This window comes from Pararge aegeria, chromosome 25, assembly GCF_905163445.1.
Source record: "Pararge aegeria chromosome 25, ilParAegt1.1, whole genome shotgun sequence".
NCBI classification, from domain to species: Eukaryota; Metazoa; Arthropoda; class Insecta; order Lepidoptera; family Nymphalidae; genus Pararge; species Pararge aegeria.
In genome coordinates, this window is record NC_053204.1 from 4,798,337 (window position 1) to 4,822,599 (window position 24,263).

The window sequence follows — 24,263 nt, forward strand, 5'->3', positions numbered from 1 at the left end:
TTTTACCTTTACAAAGGAACGTTAAGATGTGTAAGATGATTTTGGTGATATCTTACCTTATTAAATCAGGGTGCTGGAAAAACGTATGATTGTTCACTAGTTTCCTGAAATACAAGTCAAATATAAATTTACATCCATTAAAAACAGGATGATAGTTTCAGATTATTGATTATATAGATACCAAATGAATGCCTCACCATAAACGCTTCCTCATGAGTTCCTCTTCCTCTTGGCTCATCTGTACTGGCAATAAAGCTCTGATCTGACTCAGTCCTACCCACATTTCCGCAACGTCTAGTTTAGTCTTTGCATTGATGACGTAAGTTTTCTCTAGAGCACGAATTAGTTCACCCACTGCATCATATTGGCGAACGAGAAGACTAGAAGATAAACCAAAGAAATAAGTTATATTTATAAAACTGAACAAGCACAAATTGTAAAAAAAATCCAGTCCATCGAGAGGAAAAAAAAATTTTCTACATAATTTTTAGTTTACTGGAAATTTTTGTATCTTACACTCGTTTTGTTTCTGTGCTTACCTAAACATTTCCCTAACGAGTTTCGGTGTTTCGATCTGTGACTCTTCTGCCCAATTAACAATGGTCTGAATAAGAACCTTTCGGAACTTTTCTTCAGGTGTCTTTTTCACTGGTTCTTCTACGGCCTTAAATTGTTATAACGATAATTAATTAGAAATTGCACAGATTTTACAGACGAATTTATAAAGGTTTGTTTTGTTACCTTCGCTTCCTCTTCTAACTCTTTTACTGTATTAATAATGTTGTATAGTTTTCCAAAAGCACCAGATTTTGTCTCTGGCTCTGAAGATTCCTAGAATCACACATTGTTATTTAATTTATTTTCTTTCACTTTACTTGAGGCAACGCCCAGATCTAAAGAGAGCGCTTAATAGGAAGGCTTTTCGATTGCTGACCACCAAACTTGAATTTAAAGAAGATAATTATGATGATGATGATGATCAAAGCAACAAAATAAACAGTTTATCTATTATTGAATTATATGGTAATTCATTTTGCGCGTAGGCATAATGGAATCATAGTAATGATAACGACAAAACACAAAAAACTTAAATAATATTTTTCCGCATTTGACCTAGATCAGTTACTAAAAGATAAAATAAACTGTTCGGGCTTCTAAATGTTTTGTGTTGTTTAAAACAAAATAATTTTCTGACCAAATTTAAATAAAAATATGCTCAATAATAATGAGTATATGCCATCTTTACCTCTCCATCGGGTTCCTGCAATGCATTAAGCGAAACATGTGTCATCAGACTCTCATGGAACTCGTTCATGCGTGTTATGAGATCTTCACCGCACGGGCAGTTCTCTGGATCATCATCTTCCAAATGCTTAAAACCTGTGATATAAGAGATTATATTAACTTTCATTCATATACACACTTATGAAATGATTCAAACTTCTTTCTTATCGATAGTAGTCTGAAATTTTGATGGGTCTAAAACTAGTCCAAAATGACCTGACTAAAATGACCGTGATGTTTACGTATTTGTAGGAAATATAAATTCTGTAAATTATACTAAAATAATCATAACCAACCCTTAACGAATCAGAATGTAGCATTCTGCAAACCACAGTCCCTAAATGGTAGACATTCATATCACTTAAATTACATCTTTCTTGCAATCTATTTAGAATTATTAAATAAAGTAAAGACAGATTTAAGTACATACTTAGTATAGCATTCATTTGTTCCCGAGGTGGACAACGGAACTCTTTTGTTTTTTTAGCTGCTACAGCACTAGGTAGATCAGATTGCTTGATTTCTGTATAACGCCTGAAAATAACAGTAGATGATTAATAATTTATAAACTGCCTAAGTTAATGCCATGCCATGGTCTTCTTTTTCTTGCCTTTATCCCACGTTATATGGGATAGGCACAAAATATATTTCTGATACTAGAGAACAGCTTGTTGTTTTGTTTTTGCCCTGTTTTTTACAATAATATCTGCCTGACGTCAATCTTTCTCGGATTTTTTTGTTGGTGGGATAGCGGCTCCTTTTGATTTCAAAGAGGTTAGGTCTCAGCCATAACGCTAAGATAAGTTGTGAAAAGAATATACCATGATAACATGCCAAAATAAGTATAAAAATATTCGCTTTTAAACTGCTACCAACCTCAACTGATCAGACTGTAGATCGCCAACGAAGTCGTGAGCGAACGCAATGATAAACTCCACGCGATGCCTCAGTTGCATATCATTGAGATGTTGCAGCAGATAGCACATCTGTAATTTTGCACCCTCCGCCATTTTCATGTGCAATAAACCTTTCCTGTGTTCATCTTTGCCCTCTGGAAAAAATTGGAAAAACATTCACACCAGTATTTCTATAGTATTCTATTCTTTGGATAGCTAAATGTTCTAACGATGCCCAATTAGAACATTTAGCTATCCAAAATGCTTCTTTGAATTCAAGGTTGATACATTTGGTCTAGACGTAAGGTTAGAATAATGTATTGTTCTTACCTTTATCAAAAGTAGGGTCCCAAGTCTCAGGATTGATCATAATGAGTAGTTTCTCGACATCTTCATCTCTCATCATACCAACTAGTAACAATCGATCAACTAGTTTTATTAATGGCCTGTAACAGAAACAATACGGTGATTTATCTCCTTCTGCCACCATTTATTTGGCATTTGAAAGAAGAAGACAAAACATTGCGAAACTATAATTGCTTTACCAATTTTATTAGTAAGAAGGTAAGTTAGAATAGTATAATTAAACGCTTATAAGATACTTACAAGAACAAATTCTCATTGCTTCCTCCAACAGGATCTCTATTGTGTACTTGATTAGTTTCAACAGCTTCTGCCAGTGCTTGCATCACAAATTCACGTACTACTTCCAGCGGGAAATACGGAGAGTAGAGATTGCTTATTTCTGTTATGCTCTCCCTGTAGAATATAATGCCATTTACTCATCTGATCTAAGATATATTGTTGATAATAGAATATTAAAATTTCGAGAGCAATAAAATTATATATTCTTCATCACATCAACATTCTATATTCTTTAGTGATTTCAGAGTGGCATTAAATTTTTCTGGAATGAAGGTTGCAATTTACGTAGCATTTTGAGAACTGAGTAAGGAGTAATTTTTTTAAGACAAGCTTTTGTGATATCGAATGAGGTTTTTGCCTCGTTTGTGCCTTATATAGACTATCTTGAAAGAAATGATATAGACCAATGTCTCTCTACTTGTAGATATATTAAGTGTAGCTATTCTACAAGAGAGTGAGGTGACCTTTGACCTTACCTAAACTGCTCCGTAGCTGCTTCGTGGACTTTTTAGTTGCACGAATATAATTTGACATAACAAAAATCTACTATCCCTAAAAATGAAACTTTATAGTTTAAATTAAAAATTAGTTAAAAAGCTTAGAGTTACTGCAATTTTGCGTAAGAATTAACTGCAATATATTTGCCGAGAAAATTTGCGATATCGTGTACAGCGGCAATTAATGAAAAATATGTTCACGAATAACATTTCGCTGTGAGCAACTAATAGTATGTTATTTGAACCTAATTTTTGAGTACTGGGAATCTTGAGTAAGTAGGCACTTACGCTATATCAGTCATCTTCATCTGAGGGCGCACGCTCTCAGTCTGCAGAGAGCGTAAGCTGTGCCTCATCTCTGGCTCTTCGTATAGTACTTTTAATTCAGGTCCAAGTGGTATAACGAACTCATTCTTACATGCCTCCCTGTACAAAGAAAAATATCTTAACCATCTATATGCACGAAATAAATGGCAAAGATAGAATATGTAGCAATCCAGTGTCAATAGCTCACCATCATTGATTGGACATCAATGATGGATAAAATTTATAAGAACAGGTATTCGTTCTTCAATTCTTTAAATTTACAAATTATTGAGGATAGAAGATTTTTTTTACACTGAATTTATAAATAATCTTAGTAGGTAATCAATCATTTTCCCTCTTCTAATTTCCATAGTTTTATTAATATTTATCTTTTACTGACTCTTATTGACCTCTTTCCGCTTTTTTTCAGGCCCATTTATATAATAATTTTTATTTGGGTTGGTTTTATTTTAACTTAGGGCAAGGTTAGCAAATATATAATGGCTAACTTTTCACGCTCCATCATGTGAAACCAAAAACAGTAGTAACTTACATAGTAGTGGCGTGTGACTCCAGATGTAACGCGATCAGCAGATCATAGAATCCTTGACGTAAGGGACCGGACATGTACTGTGACTGAATGGCGTATAGCAACTGTTTTTGATCTACATGTTGACACAAAGCATGGGCGGCTCTGGAAAGAAAAGTTTTTGTCCATTAATGTTTTCTTTGTTCTCTCAATTAGACAGTTTGTTACTTTATATAGTTAGGATACTTGGAAATTTGGAAGAATCGTCTCAAGTCAAGGTTATTCTTGTAGCTATTTCAATATTTATATATACATATTTTACAGAAGATCAGTCGGTTTTTATTCCCTCTTTTATTTCACGTATGCTCAATATTACATATAGATATACCTCCAAAGCCATAATTGTATGATATCTAAAAATAAGAAAGTACCTACCAACTGTGATCTTTAAAATTAATCTGTGTTGACTGTTTGGTATATAATACGTTAATTTTAGCCAATAATATATCTCATCATTTACCCAAACACTTAAAAGTTATGTATGTTAGGAAACTTTACATACCTGTAATTACTTTGATAGCATAACGCGGCATATAGGGTAAGTGTATGTGAATGGAAACTGAGAAGTTTATCCATTTCAATCAATTCGAGTATATCGATGCAGCGATCCTCCTCTGTAAGGAAATAATAAGGGAAAATTATGAATTAGAATTTAATAATAATAATTAAAATAACACCACAATAAAAACTAACTAACAACTTAAAATAATCCCAATAATAGAATAATATGGATCACAAACTTCCAGCAAGCAAAGCTGCATGTGATGAATTATTACTCCCATGCATATATAGTAAATGCAAAAGCATGTCTGTTTGTTTGCTACCTATGTGTGGTTCAAGTACTACACCGATCTTCATGAAATTTGACTCACGTATCTATTGCATCGTTGTGATGGACTAGGATCCTTTTTATTCAAGAAAAGCTCCAGATTAACGTTTTCGGGGGATTTAAAAAGAACCTTTGATCCATTTCCTTCACAGCTAATCTGATCTTAATGAAATCTTGCTTCCTGGTGTAAGTTATAGGATACTTGTTATTTCTTGAAATCGGAAGATGACCGCGAGATCTCTAGGAAGAAATTTCTTCCTGAAATCAATATTGTTACCTGGTATATGAAGGGCCAGCATGGAAACAGCATCCTCACAAAGCATGGACCAACCACGAATGTCTGACAACTTTAAGGCGTGAACTTGCAATGATTGGTTAGGTACCTGAAATTAACATAGCACTTACAAACTTAAACTATAGGTACCAATAAACGGAAAAAGATTGAAGTTACTATCAAAATATCCGATACATTTTATTAAGATCGAATCGTCTCAGATTTTCAAACATCGTAGCCTTCTACTTCTATTGATATTTTTTAATTTTTTTTCAAAATTTACACTAGTGGCATTATCGCGCGACTAATTCAAAGGTTGCCTGTATGAAATTGCTTGCTGCAATAAGGCTACCTATTATTTTGTTGTTTAATGTTATCTGTATTAATTTATCTTTTGCGTTCAGTAAAGTAATTCTTCTTCTTCTTTTCTGCAGAGATCCTATTGGATTTAAATAAATAAATGTCTGTAAATAAACTTACTCTAGCCCATTGGTGCGGTTTCAAACATTGCACCTTCAGTCTGGGTGGGAACTGAGGGTTTACGTGTTTATCACTTGTAGGCAATACTGCAGCACTTAATGGAAGACTTGTTGACGATCTTCCGAGCTCGATCTGCAGTATCTCCTTAGAGGTCGCTTCAACAAATATCGCTGGGAAGAGTTTGGTTTCTGGTTCCATCTACAGGAGGAAAATGAATTGTAATTATTTGACTGTAATTTCCAAGTTTATATATTTGAAATAAACACTGTTTATCCCGCCTGTATACATCTATCTTTCTCTTTTATATATATCTCTCCTTTCTAACCCCACCACCAACTCCTGTTGGCAGTACTATGCTGAAGCGAAACCAATTTAAATTTAGCTCATTGGCGTATTCCTAACGTTTCTAAAGTTCTTGATCTTTCAAAAAGATGTTGAATTAAAATGAATTCTGATTTCTGATGATTGTGAAATGGAACCTAAACTTTATCTGCAATATGAAATTCTCAGCATTTAAATAATTTTACACTTTGCAAGTTTGCTTCCCAAAAATATTATTTTCATCTTAAAGTAAATCAAGAAATTTAAGAATTCTAGGCTGTGCCTAGGTAATAAGTTCTAGCAAATGTTTTGTTTTTTAAAATCCAAAAATCCAGATGAATACATATCCGAACAAATCGTAAATGCATTTCGTTTACCTTGAATTTCATACTAGTATCCTTCCCTTCACACGTAAAAGACACGGTTCCAGTAGAGGTATCAACTGAGCATCCTATGAACATTCCCTGTGAGGCACCTTTGCCCGTCGCTTCCGCCATCACTTCGTTGTAAAGCTCATCCGCGCGAGCCATGTAGCAAGATTGACGATTTACACTGAAATATGCGTTATAATCACATAAAAGTAATATGTAAATGAATGAAAAAAGAATAACTTTGATGGCCGAACCGCGCAAGACAGATTTGCATTGACATTCAAAGATGCTTTATATGCAGCGGAATTATCGCAAAGAATTCATATGAATAATCTTTAGCTGGGCAGAATGAAATGCGCACATTATGGATTGTTATTAAATCATTAATAAAAACTGTTTCTTTTTACTCTAACGCCAAGGTAAAAGAGAATGATAACTATTGTAGGACATGTAACATAAGTACATAACAATACATTAAAAAGCGCGGACTTATGTCCGCTCTTTTTAGCCAACAGAAGTGTTAAGTCTTAAGTGATTGCTATCGCTTATAAACTATAGAGAAACCACGACTGCGATTGTGACTTTCAATATTTCAAATTAATAATGTAATGAATCGTGCACGACTTAACTGATCTTCGCTCAGTTCCATACCAGTATGGAACTGAGCGGGTAGTAGAAAGTATATAATATCAGGCATGTAGAAATTTGTTAGACAAGATTGAATCAACTCTTCAGAACACTCTCTCTTATGAAGTCAATACGTACCTTTCAACAACTCGGTCGTAGTCGTCGGTGATAATGACGGAGGACTTAGTAACTTTGTTCTGGTTAAAGTCCTTTGAGTGTAAATGATACTGGGTGGTCACCCAGCCTATGTAAACGTGCGTTGGGTCTTGACCAGGGAAAATCCTGTTGGAAATAATGAGAATACACCGCTTTTAAAATATAACAATGGTTGTAGTCATTCTTTTTTCCAACTTTAGTGTCTTAATTTTGACGGTCGATTACATCGGTCCATAACACAAGCTACGCTTACTTTAGGGCTAGATGGCGGTGTGTGTATTGTCGTAGTATATTTATTTATAAAAACAAACAAACAAAAAACAATTGTTTAATTTGAATCTGGTTTCAGTTTTATGGTTGAGTGAGGGACTTTAGAGATATTTTTTGACAAATACTAATGATCAATAAGGGTGTTTGTCACTTCTTGATTTTTAATTTAAATGATGGGCTATTTCAAATTGTGTACGGGTGCTATGGTGATGCGCTTGACCTTAACAATAGGAAGATCTTCCTTCGGTTTACCAATTAATCTTTGGAAGTTAAACATATCCATTATTTGTGACAAATTCAATAGTGCGATGTAGACACTTTTGACACCAAATAGTTTGATAAAGTGGAAACCAGCCACAATTACAAAAAAAAAAAATAAAGCGATTTTAATATAGACTTAGAACCAGATAAAGATACCGGAAGAGTTAATGAACACAAACCTAACACCATAGAAGTATTCATTGATCAGCTTCAAGCAATCCGCGTCGAATATCTCGTTGCCAACGGTCTCTGTAGCGGCAGCTGACAGGGTTCCCGCCGTCATTTGCTTCCGCTCTTGAGGAGGAGTTGCGACAGCGAGATTGGTCTGTCAAATTTTAAAATATTAACTCCGAACAAAAAGCAACAATCAATAGAACCATCATCAACAGTATCTCCAGTTTATTAGCATAACATTGCTAAGCGTAGTATTCCCTTAAGGATTTAGAGCTAGACATAGATCCTCCACGCTGCTCTGGGTTACGGGTTTTAAAGATTATTATCACATTTTAGTGATAACTCTTAATTATTAATCAATGGTGGTATTGATAAATCAATAAAACTGTTCTTGACAGAAAACCCTTTCATAACCAAGTTTCTAATGCCAGTCGCATCTCAATGGAGATTAACACCATATTATAATTCACACTGTTAAGAAAAGGTTACATAAAACAAAAGCCAATAAGAATCATCGTTTTAATTTTAAACATTGTTTCAAAAAGGCAGAACGAAGAAAATCAAAACCGATTGATTTTGCCGTGTTAATTTGACTTGACTATAAGACATAGGCATTACCAAGTTGGCAAGTAGAAGCTTACGATGAAAAAGCTGTTTTTTTTTTTAATTTTGAAAATAAATGTTTTACACGAGTTATTAACATAAAGCGAATCAGTCAATGAGCGAAAAATAAATTAAAGACAATGTAAGTACATCAAAGTAAAAAACTGTCCAAGTGTTACCAGAAGATAGAGCAAAGCGACGGCATAATTTCTAGACGGACTTACATTCAAATTCAAACCAGTTTGACTTCCGTACAAATTCGGCCTGCTAGGTCTACTCTGTGGATACCTTTGATTTGCCTTAGAACAAAACAGTCACACGTAATATTAAAACCAATGTGCATTGCGAAATATAATAAAAGAATAGGAAGGAATACGGAATACAAATAAAAATATGAGGGAAATAAGAAAGGTCATTGTGATAAAAATGCATTAAAATGGAAAAGCAAAAATAGAAAATCATCCTCACCAGGATCTAGATAGGGTTTAAACATTCTTTACCGTATAACATGATACAGGGGATATTTACTATGATTACATTAAATTTGAGTTTCTATAGGGTCAAAAGTAAATGGCATAAAACTTTACCCCTGTTTTTGAAATTAACCTGAGATATTCTTATTTGAGGATTAGGTCGTCTCGGGCCACCTCTCTCTGGAGATACCTCGGTGTCGCTGAATGGATCTGGTGTTTTCGATTTTCGGGATTTGCCTCTTTCGCCACTTTCACCACGTTTGCTTCTGAAGAACCTATCGTTAATGTGATAATGTTATTCGCTGCGTATTGTATTACATACGACTTAAGGCACTTGATGCTAAGCGCGATGAGCTAAAGGCCCGACAACCAGCGGCCGTATCATATAACTACATTTCCGGACGTGTAGCGAATGCAGCCGCACGTTTGGCACAAAATCAGGTTATGCGAGTCATCTGAGAGCTCATCAGCGGCACTCTCAGCCGGAATCCGAAACAGTCGCTGTGACCGAATACGGTTAGGATTGATTGATTGTATTACATTCTAAATATGTTACCTCGTCAATGGTAGGTGCGGCTGCTACCAGTGCCGAGCAGGCCAAGAGGCGTAAATATGAAAACCTGGATAGCAGCTTCATTTTTGTGCCTTTTGGAGTACAGACTTTGGGACCGTGGGGTCCGGAGGCAAGAGCCCTTTTCAAAGAATTATCGAAAAGGGTTATCGAGTCTACCGGTGATCCTAGAGCGGCAGTTACCTTGGCCAACGAATTAGTTTGGCCATCCAAAGGGGCAATGCTGCCAGCATCTTAGGAACTGTGCCTCGCTGCGGTGGTTTCCAGGACGTTTTAGATTTTATTTAGTTTTAAATAGTTTATTATAGGTTATATTTATAAAACAATTATTTTGAAGAATAAATTTGAAATCTTTAATCTATATAAATAATTATTATGGTCTCATAAGTCATTAATGTTCGTTGGAAATTTTGTATGAACATAAAGCTAAGCAATAATATTGTTGAGGGAATAAATACAAAGCTTACTTGAAAGGCGATCTGCCTCTTTTGTCTGCCTTCTTGTCTTCGGGTGCTAGAGTGGCACCGAGTTCATATTTCGCCATTTCAGCTTCACTTGTGGAGCGATGCATACCATTTACAGGGCCTGAATTTTTAAACAATTTTCAAAAAGAACATCGTACTTCTTATTTGTGTAATTTTTATCAATTTTAACAGTGCAATATACTGTTTACTTACGTATTCTTAAGAAAAGGGAAATATTAAAAAAAACATACAGTTGTCAGAGATCATTATAACCTCTAAGCAAGTGAACTTAAATAGCGCTATGTAGATTATTGTTCTCGTACTTTAATTGGTAGCAGAATGATAGTTTAAATACTTTTATTTCTCAGAGGAAAACAGTATTGCAAATATCTACCGACAATAACGGATATTAAAGCATAGCGTGAATTGATTTAAGAAATCATTTTCTAATTGCAAAGCAGTTATGTTTAAACAAACCAACTACGGCTATAGTAGGAACTGGAATATAAATATTAATCGTTAAACGAATAGAGCTAGATAATGAAGGTGAGTTTTTAACGAGCTTAGCTTGAGTTACTAACTAGCTCAATATTAGTAATTTAAAAGCTGTATAGTACCGGAATGCTAAAACACTAGGCGGTAGGCAAGCGATATTTGATATAAAACCAGGTGGTGGATTAATGTTAGGATAATAAGGGATCCCTGATTATAAGGAAGAAGTAAACTAAATACATGGCAGTAAAGCGTAAAAGGTGTCGGGTTTAAACCTGGTTGTAAATTATAATTCTGTATAGTAACACCACGAGGTATGGACCCCTTCCTAGGTGGTTTCGAGGGTTGTCTTTTTGAACTCGGCATCTCTTCTTGGGTTTCATCGTAGTGCAGACCTTGGGGAAGGAACACAGGGAACAAAGGGTAAAACAAAGATGCAAGGTGGCTACTCACTCAAATAATAAGAGGATTTATGCAACGTAAATCAAGTAATGCTAGACGTATTTACAATAGGAATAAGTTATAACAATTAACAGCGACATTGGGGAATAATATTGTTATAAAACATTCAAGTGCATGGGTTTTAATTACAACGTGAATTAGGTAACTAACGAGTCGGTATAAGTATTATATGATACAAGAAACGCTTTAAGTCGCTAAGTACAAACGATTATTTTACAAAATAAGAGATATCCTACAACTAGATACTGATATTGAATTACATCGTCAGGTGCGTTCAAAAAAAAACAACTTGCTTTAAACAAAATTAAAAAAATTCAAAAATCATTTATTTCAAGTATGCCTAATATAAGCACTTTTGAAACGTCAAGTCTGTCTGTGTGTATTTTCATTTTACCAAAATTACCTTAGGAATCATATTATAAAAGCGTATACTCAATCCCACAAATGACTTCTGCATCTTTCGCAGACGATATGCAGATACTAATTTATGACCTACTTTATGACCATTTCTTGTAAGTCGCCTGTTTATATCCACTTTTTGTTAATAAAGACTAATATGTTGTCTTACAAATAATATATTGTTATAAACATATTGTGAGGCTACCGTAAGGATACCTATTTCTTTAAATTTTTCACGGAGGGATTCATGTGATTTAAGTTTATATAACTTAAACTTAACTGAACTAAGATCTTTTATTTGATCTATGGTATGCATATTCTGTTCTTAAATTTAATACAAAACGTTCTTGCCGATAAAATTAATTTAGAAATAACTAAAAATAAAAATTTACTTTAAAAAGTTCAATGTTCGTTGAAATGAATCTTGCAACTAACTTTACGTACGTACTTAGTATGACTCACCTTTGATATCATTCATAGTGAAACCACTTCTCATGATCTGGTCAATATGTGCAGGCATCTGTGCCTCTGTCGCTTCTTTCATGAGTATCTGCTGCCGTTCCTTAATTTCTACCCAACGGCGAGCTTTCTCTGCTTCACTGTCAACGCACATATTCAAAATGACTAGCTGAAAAACTACGATAAAAATTGTATCAACCTTCAATCTGCTTCGATTGAGAATTGTTGAAATCTTTATCGAAGTTATAGTGAGATTACTTGCAATAGTTTAACAGATATATTCAGTTACACTTTTGCAATCAGTTAAAAAGTTGCGTTTATATTGTCATAATAATCAAAACACCTAATCTTTAAAATGTCTCTAACAAGTTTTTTCGGTATCTCAAATCTCATAGTCGTTTTAAAGTTAAAACACTTACTCTATAAATTCAAGTTGACAGATTACTGGTAATGACAGCCTCAGAAACTCCCAGTTAGCTTTTTCCATTGTTTCAAAAGTGTTGTGGGAAATTTTTAGACATGGCGGCGTATCTGTGAAATAAAAGTTTCCATTCGATGAGATGAACCATGTGTTGAGATTATAATTTCTTATATTGTTTGATTAACTTTATTGCTTGCAAAAATATTGGTTTTAAAAGAAACATTTTGAGATTTCACGGCCCAAAAGGTGACCTTATCACTAAAAGTTAGAAGATATCTGATCATCATCACAAGTGATCAGATATTCTCGTTATTTAATTCATGCGAAAAATTATTTTTACCAGATCCAGCGGGTATCCTTGTCACGTCAATCCTGGTATCAGCCATTTCATCCGTGTTTTCAAATATTGGTTGATCTTTCGTATACCAATGAGTTACATCACGCTTCATATTACTGCAATATAAAACATTGAAAATTTATAATGTGTATTGATTATGAAAACTAATTTTAATTTATTAAATAAATACGTTGAACATATACCAGTCAATATAACAGCTGTAATATTGACAAATCTTAAACTACGAAGTAATTTGAATCAGTCTAGATTAATAAACATTAATAATTACACACATTTACACACACATAACACACAATAAGAATATAATGAAACTATTAGCTACGTTTAATTATAATAAATGATATACATACACACAAAATGGTTCATAGCCCTCTTGAAGACCACAAGTTGTAAAATATTTCAATGAATTAACATCTTGTCCGTATGATAACCTAAAATAAAACATATTTACGATATAAATAATATGTAACACAATCCTTATTACAATTTTACTGAAACTAAAGTTTAACTAGAAATAATTACCTTGCTTTTTGGCCCACTCCAAGAGTACACGCTGGTACAAAGTTATCCCCTTGCACGTCCGCAAATGTAGTCTCTCCTCCGAGAGCATCCATAAGTAACTCTCCATTGAGAGAAAAACCTAAGAATCAATTGAATTTAAATAATTTGCAACTTAAACGTCTTTATGACACAAATCTAAATCAAGATCTATAATGCTCAAGTTTTACAGTAAATAAGGGATTGCACCATTGGATACCTTAATATAGGAATAACATTTAGTTACATATTCTATTGAAATTTATTGTTACTTCATATTTGTAAGAAACGTTATTCATAGTAATTTATTAAAATGGTGACCAGTGTAAAACACAATTTGAAATACAAAAACAAAATAAAATCAAGCACGAAAGCATTTGGTTAATAATTATAACAATATCCATAACAAGCAATGATTATGTGACGAAAGAGGTGATTTAACTGGGGATATTAAAAAAAAACTACATACAGCATCTTTTCTGTAGAGTTTTCTAAAGGTCTATTAATAATAAGCCCCTGAAACATTGGTGCAATAATAAATTTCCATTATTATGGCTAATGTGAGACAGTAAATCAGCATAAGGATGATATTGCACACCATTCAGACCAGAAACTAAAATTAAAGGATTTACTATTGATGAATATTATACATAAGTAATATTTATTTTGTGTTCCCTGGATTGAAGTAGAATTAAGTGTTAAAGGAAGTACCTATGAATCAGGGGCTTTGCATTGATGATCATGTGGTTGTAAATATTGAAAACTGTCACAATATTGTTTTTCTTGTATATGTAATCGTGTAGATACATTTTTGCGTAAAAGTATTGCTGAATCTTTGTCTTGTACTTGCGTGTACAGAAAAAATTACACTACGAACTAAAGGTACAAAATAATTTCATGTTATTCAACATGTTTGGCAGTTTCTACTCTGTTTTCGAGCAAGTTAGGTCCTTGTGCATCGTGTTGTTTTATTTCAGCATTTAATTCATTTCTAAATTTCTACCCATGCTACTTCGATGACACTACTCTATCCATCGATGTATTGTATTATTATCAAGAAGTATTAAATCTTCGTGTATTTTTTTTAAGTATTAAAGCAAAGCAATACTATGGTATTACATTAACGGACACAGGTGTAGTTTTGTCCGAGAGCCTAAGAAGCTATGAAGTTGATAAGCCTGGCGTGAATTTTCAAGTGAAAGGAACATCTTTAAGAACTTTTATGTGCGATTTGTATTTTGCCAAACAAGTAACAAGATAAAATATTATAACGTTCCTCATAATTAGATTCTACAATGATGAATAATATGTATTCCTCATTGTTTCATTTAAATAACACTTATCTATAGAAGCAGCCGTTAGCATTCAAAAGTAATTTAAAAATTGCAGTTTTCATGCATTATCTTATTTAGTTATATTTGAGAAATTATGCGATTTTTTGATTTTAGATTTTTTTGCGATTTTTAGATTTATTGTTATCTTTACTTTGCAGTTTTTATTTGTATGCAAGTAAAATACATATACTGCATTAATTTTTATTAACGTAGTACTAATTTGTAGGATTCATAATTTGGTCGTAAAAATGTTCCAGTCACATTACTATTAAGCAAGCACATTTCTGCCAGCCAAAAATTATTTTATTTACTTATCGTCCTGTCAATGAGATCAAGGAATACGCCTACCACGTCCCCCACCGACCATTGCTTGCCAAAAGACTCCGTACTACCCAAGTACACTTTTTCCTCCTTGAAATTTGAACAAAATCTTTAAGTTTAACTGGATTGACTTATTTTTAATTGATTGATAAATTATATATTATGCTAGAGTACTTTTATTCTTTCTTCTTCATCCTACCATGTCATGGTAGTGATCTAGGTCTTGTTTTTTTTATTAATGGTAAATCAATTTTAAACATAGGTGTATTATGCTTCTTCTTAAATGAGTTCAGTACTTAATCAGGTTTCAATAAGATCAACTTTACTTTACTATACATTACCGCAATTTAAGAGATCTGTTTGTTGGTAAATTATGGCTTTTTGCATTGATACATACTTTTTATATACAATCACTCATTACTAGGTATTCCTAACCCATAAAAGCATTTTTTGCTCATACAGAGCGTTTCTATTTTAATGTTAACCTTGTTTTCAGATATCTTGAATTTTTCTCTATGTATCTTTCTGTATTTAGTATGTTTAGTGTTATTATTAATTTGGGCTAATATTATACTAAAATTAACAAACAAGTTAGGGAAGAGGGCCATAATATCGACATTTAAATGCTTAATACTTTCTACACGACAAATAATTACCAATACAACATTGTTGTGCTTGTCTAATAAATGTTGTTTATTTGTGGTACTTATTATAAGATATTATTCAACAACCTATATAAATCATTCTAAACGATTCTTTTTAGATTTTGGTATATATAATTTGTAATCTAAGAGTTGAGATGTCGGGTACCTTATAAACTTACATATCATTGATTATATTCCGAATTAATTTTATTTTGCGATGTTTTTTTGTTTTCAATTTCATTGTTAATTATACTTATCAATAATAGTTTTTTTAAGAAAACAATTTAGAAGATGTAGACATGAGCTAGGTAAGTCATAAATTTTGGACATGTGCATTGTAAATAGTTGTATACCAAAGCCAATATCACTGATAAGGATTATGTTAAATTGGAAGTAATTTAACTTATATACGAGTATTCCGATGTAAAATGTGTAGACGACATAAGTGTAGAAGAAAAAAATAGGATGCAATACGCAAAAAAATTTAGTTTAATCAAACACAAATCTCTCTTTATTATTACAAATATTTCATGCCAATTTTTGTTTCCGTCACGGTAACATTGCTTTTTATATGTTAAGCAATTGATTATTTTCACATAAGTAATATTAGTTAATAGTTAACAACATTTATGAGACAAGTACTTAAGGACACCTAGCTAAAACTCACTAATTGTCTGGTCTGTTACGTCTAGGAAGCAAGCGACTATGTCGCCCACTTTCAATTGCTGCCCGAATGTGTCGCTAGTCCCACCGTGCCATTTTAGCGACTGCAGTCACCAAAAATGATTTAGTATACACTTATAATTTAAAAAAAAAGAATAATTCCTCTTCCTTCCAATTTAGCTAACGCTTATGCGAGAAATAGCCATTTCGGTAGTCATAAAGGTGAGTGTTCCGAACTTCATTGAACTGCGACCCTAAATCGTTATTTGTAATGTCTTTTCTTTTTGTATGATCTTTTTTTCTTGGTTATAACAGGTAAAAAACTGCTAACCAAGAAATTAAATTACAAAAAGTTAGACTAGTCCTTTATAAGGATTCTGATTTCTTGAATTGCATAACTTAGCTGATTCTTAATTGCATTTCCATTTGTAAATATTTACTCTTTTATTAAAAAAAGGAGTTAATATTTACGTCTCGAATTAAAAAAAATATATAAGGCATCAGGTCCTAGACTTATTATTTTATTATTTATAGAAAAATATGGATTTTTGAATTATCATGATATTATTTCTATACGGTGTAACAAAACCCAATCGGGTTTATCCGTACAACGGTAATGGTCCTTAATGACTCAAGGTCATCATAAAAAAAAAACAAAGGCATAGATTTCCCATCGCAAATCACTGCCGAGCCTAACGTACAGTGGTAAATACTTCCCACCGAATTCGAAACTAAAATTCACAAGAAAAACATTCTAGAAGATTTTTTGCTTGTCGATGTAACGATAAATGGGAACATAGATTTAAATTAAAAATCTTAAAATCAAGAATGGTTAATAATGGTATTAGTAATAATAACTTACATTATATCCATCAAATGCCCAAGAATTCTCGTCTTGACCCAGCATCATGCCTGGAGCCATATCTGCGTGAGCCCAGCCAACCTGAAAAAGTCAAAAGATATATTAGTACTGAATGGCGTATACGAAGAATACCAGGAGAACAAAATAATTCTACGTGAATTTAATGTTTAAATAATTCATACACTAAATGTAATACCACCACCGAAATCAAAGTTATCTGCATTGTCAAAATGCTTACTTTTAAATATTGTGTACGATATAAGTGAATACGTAGACAAAAAAACGAGCACTCATGGCCTTAACTTACCCTCATTGGCCCAGCAGTAAGTATCTCAAACTCGAAGTACCACTTCCCAGAACTGACAGCGTAGTTTTTCTCTGCCCTGTAGGTTCTGAAGTCGGCTTGTTTTTGCTTCGAAGCTTCGGCTAATAAAGCTGAAAAAATAATGATAAATAAACAACAGACTTTTAAGCGATCTAAAGATTGGATAGAAGCAGGTGTAACTTTGCGGAATTTCTTGATATTTTATGAAAATTAAGACTAATTAAGGAGAATCCTCAGAAGATGTGACTATTCTAAAGTCAACATCTTCTGAAGATACTCCGGTTTTCGGGTGAAACATTGAGAGGGTACATTGTCTAAGATCTGTTTAGTGTGGAGTATGAAGAATGAAGAAATCATAAATTACACCATACAGATTCTCCTACTTTTCGCGGAGTATAACAAATTAAGCTTAATTTTCATAATATATGATCTGAAGCTCTACATTTTAGTAAAATCTGGCCCGTATAAAAGTATGTAAGTATGAAATTAGCATTAATCTTCATAAAATTTATAACGAAACATGGCTTCTATTTTTTATTTTCCTGAAAATATTGAAGAAAAGTCATCTTAACATAGCATTTATACAATAATATAACCGAAAAAAAAAATTACGGCCATTTTACGTCTGAGCATGATATTTAGTAATGAAAAAGCTACTAAAACAGGAAATAATATATGTGAATATCATAATAACTTAAATTCTTACCTTCCTGGTGTTCTCCAGTCGGTGGATCAAGGTTATAGCCATAGACGAGTAGAGTCCTAACAGTTTCCGAAGCAGTATCTCTGTTTGCCTTCTTGATTGCGTCATCAACTTTCGGATATGGTACTAAATGCGGTGATCGATGCATGTCGGAGTCCTAAAAAAAATGCTCAGGTTATTATAATGCAGCCACTGATTGATTCAAAGTCCTAAGGTTATTTAATTAACCTTTTCCATGCGGGATTGTAATTTTAATGTCGCCACCTCTATACTGACGACTTTTGAGATCAGTTCTCTACTAGTCGAGCGAGATATTATGTCCTAACAAAAATGCTCTATCTGTGCAGAGAGCGTATTGTTTTGTTTAATCAAACTCTTATCAGGCAATGATTGGGTTCTCCAAATTATTAAAGAAATTTGTTGTTATACATGCAAAAAATATTTTTTCCATGCGGGATTATATTTTTAATGTCGCCCTCTCTATTCGGACGACTTTTTTGAGGTTAGTTCTCTATTAAAAATGCTTTGTCTGTGCGGAGAGCGTATTGTTATGTTTAATCAAAGTCCTATCAAGCAATTATTCGGTTTTCCAAATTATTAAAGAAAATATTGTTGTCATAGATGCAAAAAATATTTTTTCGTAAAACTTTTAAAGCTCCTATGTTTTACATTTTCCGAAATTTGAATAAAATACACCATATTTAAATTTAATTTCCATCTTCCAAAGAGTAGATAGTACTTTAACCTTTTTAAAGGAGCGATTTCCTTCTTATGAATCTGCTTGTATATGGCGAAAATTTTGTTTTAACGGAATACATATAATAAGGTTACTGCGCGATAGACGGTTTAAAGTAGGACGGAATATCACTGAAGCAGCTTAAGAGTAGTCTCAAATTCGAGTCACGTGTAAGCAATCTAATAATGTATGGTTTTGGATTGAAAAATCTACTGCATCAGTGTTTTCCCGAGATTGTATTTTTTGGTTTTAATCACAGAAGGGTATTAATAAAATAGGTGAGTGCATAAGGATTAAACAATTATGAACAGTCTGGTATTAAAAAAAATCTAATCAAAAAATAAAAACTGGCCAGATGACGTTCTTCTTTCTGCTTTGTGAAGATTTCATAAATACGACTTGCTGTGACCCTCACACCTAGTAAATATAACACATATTAAGTGTGAGAGTCACAGCTGTCGGATTTAGATTGCACTGCAATGAGGCTCCTATTTTTTTTAAATAAAAAATACTTTATGGCTAAATTAAAACTATCATATACGCATGAATTAACTATAGAACATAATAAAAGAGAAGGATCTCTTTTTAGATAAAAAACAATATAATAATAAATATTAATCAAATATTTATATATACTATACTAACTATCTATATATATAACTATCTAAAAAACAATATACTTATAACAAATCACACTATAGATACAATACAAATAAGAAAAAAAATTAAAAATAACAAAGAAGTATAATAATATTGTAATAAAGAAGATAAGAAAAATAAATAATACAATAAAATAAATAAGAGGTATATAAAACAGAAAATCATAATTGAAATGAACGTGATAAATTGGATAATGCGAATTAGGAAAAGAATTTACTAACCAGAGAGTTCAATTCTAGTAAAGCATTGATGAAAAAATCGCGATATCATATTACCTATATATTGGGAAGGTTAAATCAATATTCAAGATTTAAGTTCACGTGAACCAACATGTACTTAGAAAGTATAAATAGCTCTATTGATACTTTCCATTCGAGTGGTTATAGTTGTTATATTATTTTATTTAAACATACGTTTGTATGAGTGAAAGCGGTTCCTGTGCATTGTTTAACTCTACCTCTTACAATAATTATCAAGGATACATGTCGTGTTTTTAAGTGAAGATGCTTCCTGTGCTACCAATGCCTAAGATCAGCTTACCTCGTTCAGCCCATAAGTCCATCCCTGCTGTATACGCTCTCTTGCCCATAGGTTGTGAGTGTTCTCAGCCAGTTGGTCCACCAGCTCATCCATCTTCGGTGTCAGGGTGACAGCGCTCAGGTCTAGTGGAGCTGGCTTGTACCCGTTTGACTACGGGTAGAAATAGACAAAAATAGTTATAGTGGTAGTTGGTCGTTTCGAACTAACTTTCATCCTGCGTTCTAATCAATAAGAGAAAGTAAAATAATTTAGATACATTATTTTTCTTATTAAATTATAATATTCATAAATTGTTGGGATAAATATACAAAAGTTAATAAGCGGACGCAAAGGGAGCGTGACGGCATAACAAAACGTCACCTCATTTGCCGTGACGCATTGCATTTGCACATTAGTTGGTTTTATTTCCAAGGTGCACCATATATGTATGTGTTTTACATGAAAATAATAATTTATTCCATCAAGGGTATATTTTATCTTCCCAATCGGAAGATAATGCATGTGTCAAAGTTCAAATTTATGTCTTACTTCGGGATAGGTCGAGACTATATGGTTGGCGTTTGGAAAATCAGTCATAAACATAACGCCATCCATTGTCGATTCATATAATTTAGATGAAGAAAAGGTTGAACTATGAGTGAAGGTACTAATTATAACTTAGGGATAATATAATGAATACTATATAGAACATTATAGAAATGCAACGTTGGGCGAAAATTCCAGTAAATGTATCGAATAGACATTATTTGAGTCTTGCGAACACAAAGCTATGTATAAATACTTACTTGCATGAAAGGTTCGTTGGGCAGACGAACGTTGCGTATACGTGCCGGAGGTTTGTCGAGGCTGATATAGTAGCCGAGAGCGAGTATCGTTCTGCAAGTAACAGGCCCTTTTAATATATCATTAAATATTAATGAAACTTAAGTTTTCGTATTTAAAAGTTCTAAATAAAGTAAGATCCCGTTCGTGAGTCTCCTTTCAGAATGAGAACGGATGAGGCCGTCATCATCATCATCACATAAAACAATTGCGGGCCCACTACAGAGCACGGGTCTCCTTCTCCTACAAAGAGAAGGGGTTAAGGCCGTAGTTCACCACGCTGTCCCAGTGAACTCCACACACTTTTGAGAACATTATGTAGAACTCTCAGTCATGCAGGTTTCCTCACGATGTTTTCCCGTTGAAACAAGTGATATTTTAATATCTTAAAACGCAAATAACTTAGAAATGCTAAAGGTTGGTAAATGCAGGGATTCGAATTCGGCCCCCCGAAAGTTAAGTCGAGCACCTACCCAATGCGCTTTCACCGCTTCGATGAGGCCGTAGTCCACCACAATGGCCAAGTAAGAAATGGTACACAAGACACGTTTCTTCAATTCCATCGTTTCCTATGCCCACCTGAATACAAAATCTACATTGAAACATTTTTTGTTCCTTGTGGTGGGTTTTGAACTTTGTTTTTTTAGTGCCAATTTTTTTAATAAATGTACACTACAAGTTCATAAAATTCAGTTTCATTTCCAGTTTACCTTTTCATAATCATCATATAATCCTATGACCGGAGGCATTTCAGGGCACGGGTCTCCTCCTACAATGAGAAGGGTTTGAGCCATAGTGGTAACTTACTTGAGCGTTTGCACAGCGAGCTGTATATCGTATCGTTTTTCGGCTGGTGGTAATCTCTCGAAAGGAACAAGGCAAGGATGTATGCGGTGGGCGTCATCGCGGTTTTCGCCATAGCACCAACCGGCTTCGATCTGCGACAAATTCACATGATTTTAAAAACAAATAGCGGATGCCAACGTCATGTTACCAAAAAAAATCCGCGATGCCTTCTTCTTCTACAATGCCCATGGCAGTCTCCAATCTCAAATCTCCAAGCATCTAACAAGAAGAAGTCATAATACCTTTATGGATATAACTTTCATTTACTATTGTTCACACCTGTTAAGGTGAGGTATTTTTGAAATCTGTGACGCCAATGTTCTTTATTTTTATTGATAGGTATTTGTGTAAAATATCATGTAAATCGATAAATTACATACATTCATACAAACTTTAATCTCTCCTTCGTACACAGGAAATACCTACAGAATCAATATAATATATCCTAGAGTTAGACGCCTCCCGATTGAATTTATATAATACGCATAAGATACTCGAGAAATAGAATAATGGTTACCTTGTTCATCGCCCACATTTCGTGTATATTCTCAGCCAGTTTATCTCTTATTTGTTCGATGTAGGTTGCCAAAGTAATCTGTAAACAAAATTCTATTTAACAACAAAAAATATCCTTAAAAACCTAAAATGTAATCTAGGCAGATTATCTCTAATTTCATGATTAATCTTCTAGTCAATGGTTTCAACAAAGTTAGAATATTTTTAAACAATCTATCTGTGAATCTTCATTTTTATTGTATGAAACCTAAATTGCATTTACTCCAGTAGGTTTCCATACCTAACTTCACGATTAGGACAGTAACAGTGTCACACACTTTTAGTACAGGAAACTTTGAAAATAAATATTTTTTTATAGAATTGTCAACCTGTAAAAGATTCCACAACCAAAGTTCCATTTACAAACTGTATAGAACTTACCGACACTGTATCCACAGGGGTTGGTACAAAAGCTGTATCATCTTGCACCAGAGGTGGTCCAGCCAACGCTCTCTTGGCTAAGTTCCCGAAGTAGAAACACGGCTCAAGACTTAGAATTTGTTGAGGAAGAAGAGACTCCACCAATGGAGAATATCCTTCAGGAGCCGCGTAACGAAGTCGACCGTGTTCTCCGCCGAGGAGAAAACGACAACTGTCGAATAAGATTTATGCTTTATGAACCTCAATTTAAGAACTTTACGCTTTAAATTTACGCGTGTTATGACTCCCGTATTTTCTTAAGATTATCAGATTATTGAAACAACTGAAGTTTATTTAGATCTGCATATAAAGAAACTTAATGGGATATCAAGACTTTAAGGGTTTAAAATCCTAAGTATTAATATAAAATTTGTAGTAAAACGAGCAGGAGTATTCTATATTATTTTCTTGAATCTAAGATAGTATATATATATATATATATAATATTTTGCATGCATAATATATTTTCATAACATTAAAATATGAAATAACTGTGCTGAGCGGTGACTGCAGACTACAATAAAGTTGTCACCATCTTTACTCTTTTCAAGGGTATCGTATGAGGCGATTTAGGGAATATAACAGAGAACGGTCTACAGCGTACTCTGTGCTTCTACTACAAACTACTACAATCACCAACCCCTCTCCCCAGCGTGGATATTAAGAGCAAGCCTGGGAGAAGAGCTAAGGAGAAGTATTAAGAAAAGAAGCGTAGTGCCATTGGCTATTGATAATAAAGTAATTCCTATTTACCTTAATTTACTGGAACAACTGATTGCGGGAAAGAACATGCCCTCGAGATTGAAGTTCGTGAAGGATCCGGTGACACGTACGCCGTTGAACATGAAGTTTATCAAGGGTATGGTCAAATCTAGAGCACAGCCAATGACGTCACCTAAAAAGACAGTGACAATACTAAAGACAGTGTAATAGTATTGTTACGTATCGGAAAAAAATACCAGATACAATCTGCTATTAAGTGTGACAAGCGTGCATTGGGAATTGTTTCTAAAGAAACGCCAAAACAGTATTGCACCAAGAAGACATCATTGCATACTTTGCAATAGAGAAAAAGAGTTACGCAGATGACTTCAGTATACAGTGGGGTTCACCCCAATTTTCAATCAAAGTTAGTAGTACTTGCATCAGATTTTTTCGTGACTGGGAGCATATTTATACAATAAAAGTTATTTACCTTTTAGTTGGTATAACATTTATTTCTTTTGTATATTTTTATAAGTCAGTTATTCTTTTGTATATTTTTTATCTTTTTAATTAATCTTATGTTTAAGACAAACCTTTTCTTATAAACGGTTCCTCTTCATGAGTCCTATTAACTGGTGTCTTCCTGCCTCCAGACCAGAGGTATGCTCCGTCGAAACCGTACGAGTAGAGATCGTCTCCTACTCCGTTACCACCCCACTTCTCACCGCCTCCAGGGTATGGTACATAACTACAACAGAAAATCCATTTAAGGTGCTGGGTCCGACTAAATGTGGTTGAAAGAACTCAAACTATTAATAAAATCTATGTAGCTCTTCCTTAAAAGATATTATACTCTCGACCATATTTATGACTATGCTTTGTCTGCTTTACACGGTTCAGTAAAAAAG

General features: G+C 33.6%; 1 protein-coding gene across 22 annotated transcripts in view; it reads right to left on the minus strand.

Annotated features, from left to right (window-relative positions):
- The window catches only part of LOC120634697 (ryanodine receptor), a 128,337-nt gene that overhangs the window by 59,593 nt on the left and 44,481 nt on the right, over window positions 1-24,263 (minus strand). For 12 of the 22 annotated variants that reach the window (XM_039905471.1, XM_039905448.1, XM_039905449.1 and 9 more), the window contains 37 exons: window positions 23,949-24,103; window positions 23,404-23,545; window positions 22,612-22,822; window positions 22,193-22,270; window positions 21,637-21,767; window positions 20,793-20,883; window positions 20,008-20,157; window positions 18,075-18,228; window positions 17,351-17,478; window positions 17,044-17,124; window positions 14,865-14,964; window positions 13,205-13,322; window positions 13,033-13,113; window positions 12,665-12,777; window positions 12,323-12,434; window positions 11,907-12,043; window positions 10,859-10,978; window positions 10,095-10,212; window positions 9,190-9,331; window positions 8,808-8,882; window positions 7,986-8,131; window positions 7,258-7,401; window positions 6,499-6,673; window positions 5,801-5,998; window positions 5,324-5,429; window positions 4,720-4,831; window positions 4,182-4,322; window positions 3,611-3,748; window positions 2,787-2,939; window positions 2,511-2,626; window positions 2,161-2,335; window positions 1,715-1,818; window positions 1,247-1,380; window positions 742-831; window positions 540-664; window positions 198-380; window positions 57-104 (listed from right to left, as the gene is read on the minus strand). In XM_039905471.1, the coding sequence (XP_039761405.1) occupies window positions 57-104; window positions 198-380; window positions 540-664; window positions 742-831; window positions 1,247-1,380; window positions 1,715-1,818; window positions 2,161-2,335; window positions 2,511-2,626; window positions 2,787-2,939; window positions 3,611-3,748; window positions 4,182-4,322; window positions 4,720-4,831; window positions 5,324-5,429; window positions 5,801-5,998; window positions 6,499-6,673; window positions 7,258-7,401; window positions 7,986-8,131; window positions 8,808-8,882; window positions 9,190-9,331; window positions 10,095-10,212; window positions 10,859-10,978; window positions 11,907-12,043; window positions 12,323-12,434; window positions 12,665-12,777; window positions 13,033-13,113; window positions 13,205-13,322; window positions 14,865-14,964; window positions 17,044-17,124; window positions 17,351-17,478; window positions 18,075-18,228; window positions 20,008-20,157; window positions 20,793-20,883; window positions 21,637-21,767; window positions 22,193-22,270; window positions 22,612-22,822; window positions 23,404-23,545; window positions 23,949-24,103 (4,725 nt within the window). Of the gene's footprint in view, window positions 1-56; window positions 105-197; window positions 381-539; window positions 665-741; window positions 832-1,246; window positions 1,381-1,714; window positions 1,819-2,160; window positions 2,336-2,510; window positions 2,627-2,786; window positions 2,940-3,610; window positions 3,749-4,181; window positions 4,323-4,719; window positions 4,832-5,323; window positions 5,430-5,800; window positions 5,999-6,498; window positions 6,674-7,257; window positions 7,402-7,985; window positions 8,132-8,807; window positions 8,883-9,189; window positions 9,332-10,094; window positions 10,213-10,858; window positions 10,979-11,906; window positions 12,044-12,322; window positions 12,435-12,664; window positions 12,778-13,032; window positions 13,114-13,204; window positions 13,323-14,864; window positions 14,965-16,185; window positions 16,286-17,043; window positions 17,125-17,350; window positions 17,479-18,074; window positions 18,229-20,007; window positions 20,158-20,792; window positions 20,884-21,636; window positions 21,768-22,192; window positions 22,271-22,611; window positions 22,823-23,403; window positions 23,546-23,948; window positions 24,104-24,263 lie in introns of all 22 variants that reach the window. The other 10 variants (XM_039905468.1, XM_039905469.1, XM_039905467.1 and 7 more) reach the window with 3 other exon arrangements.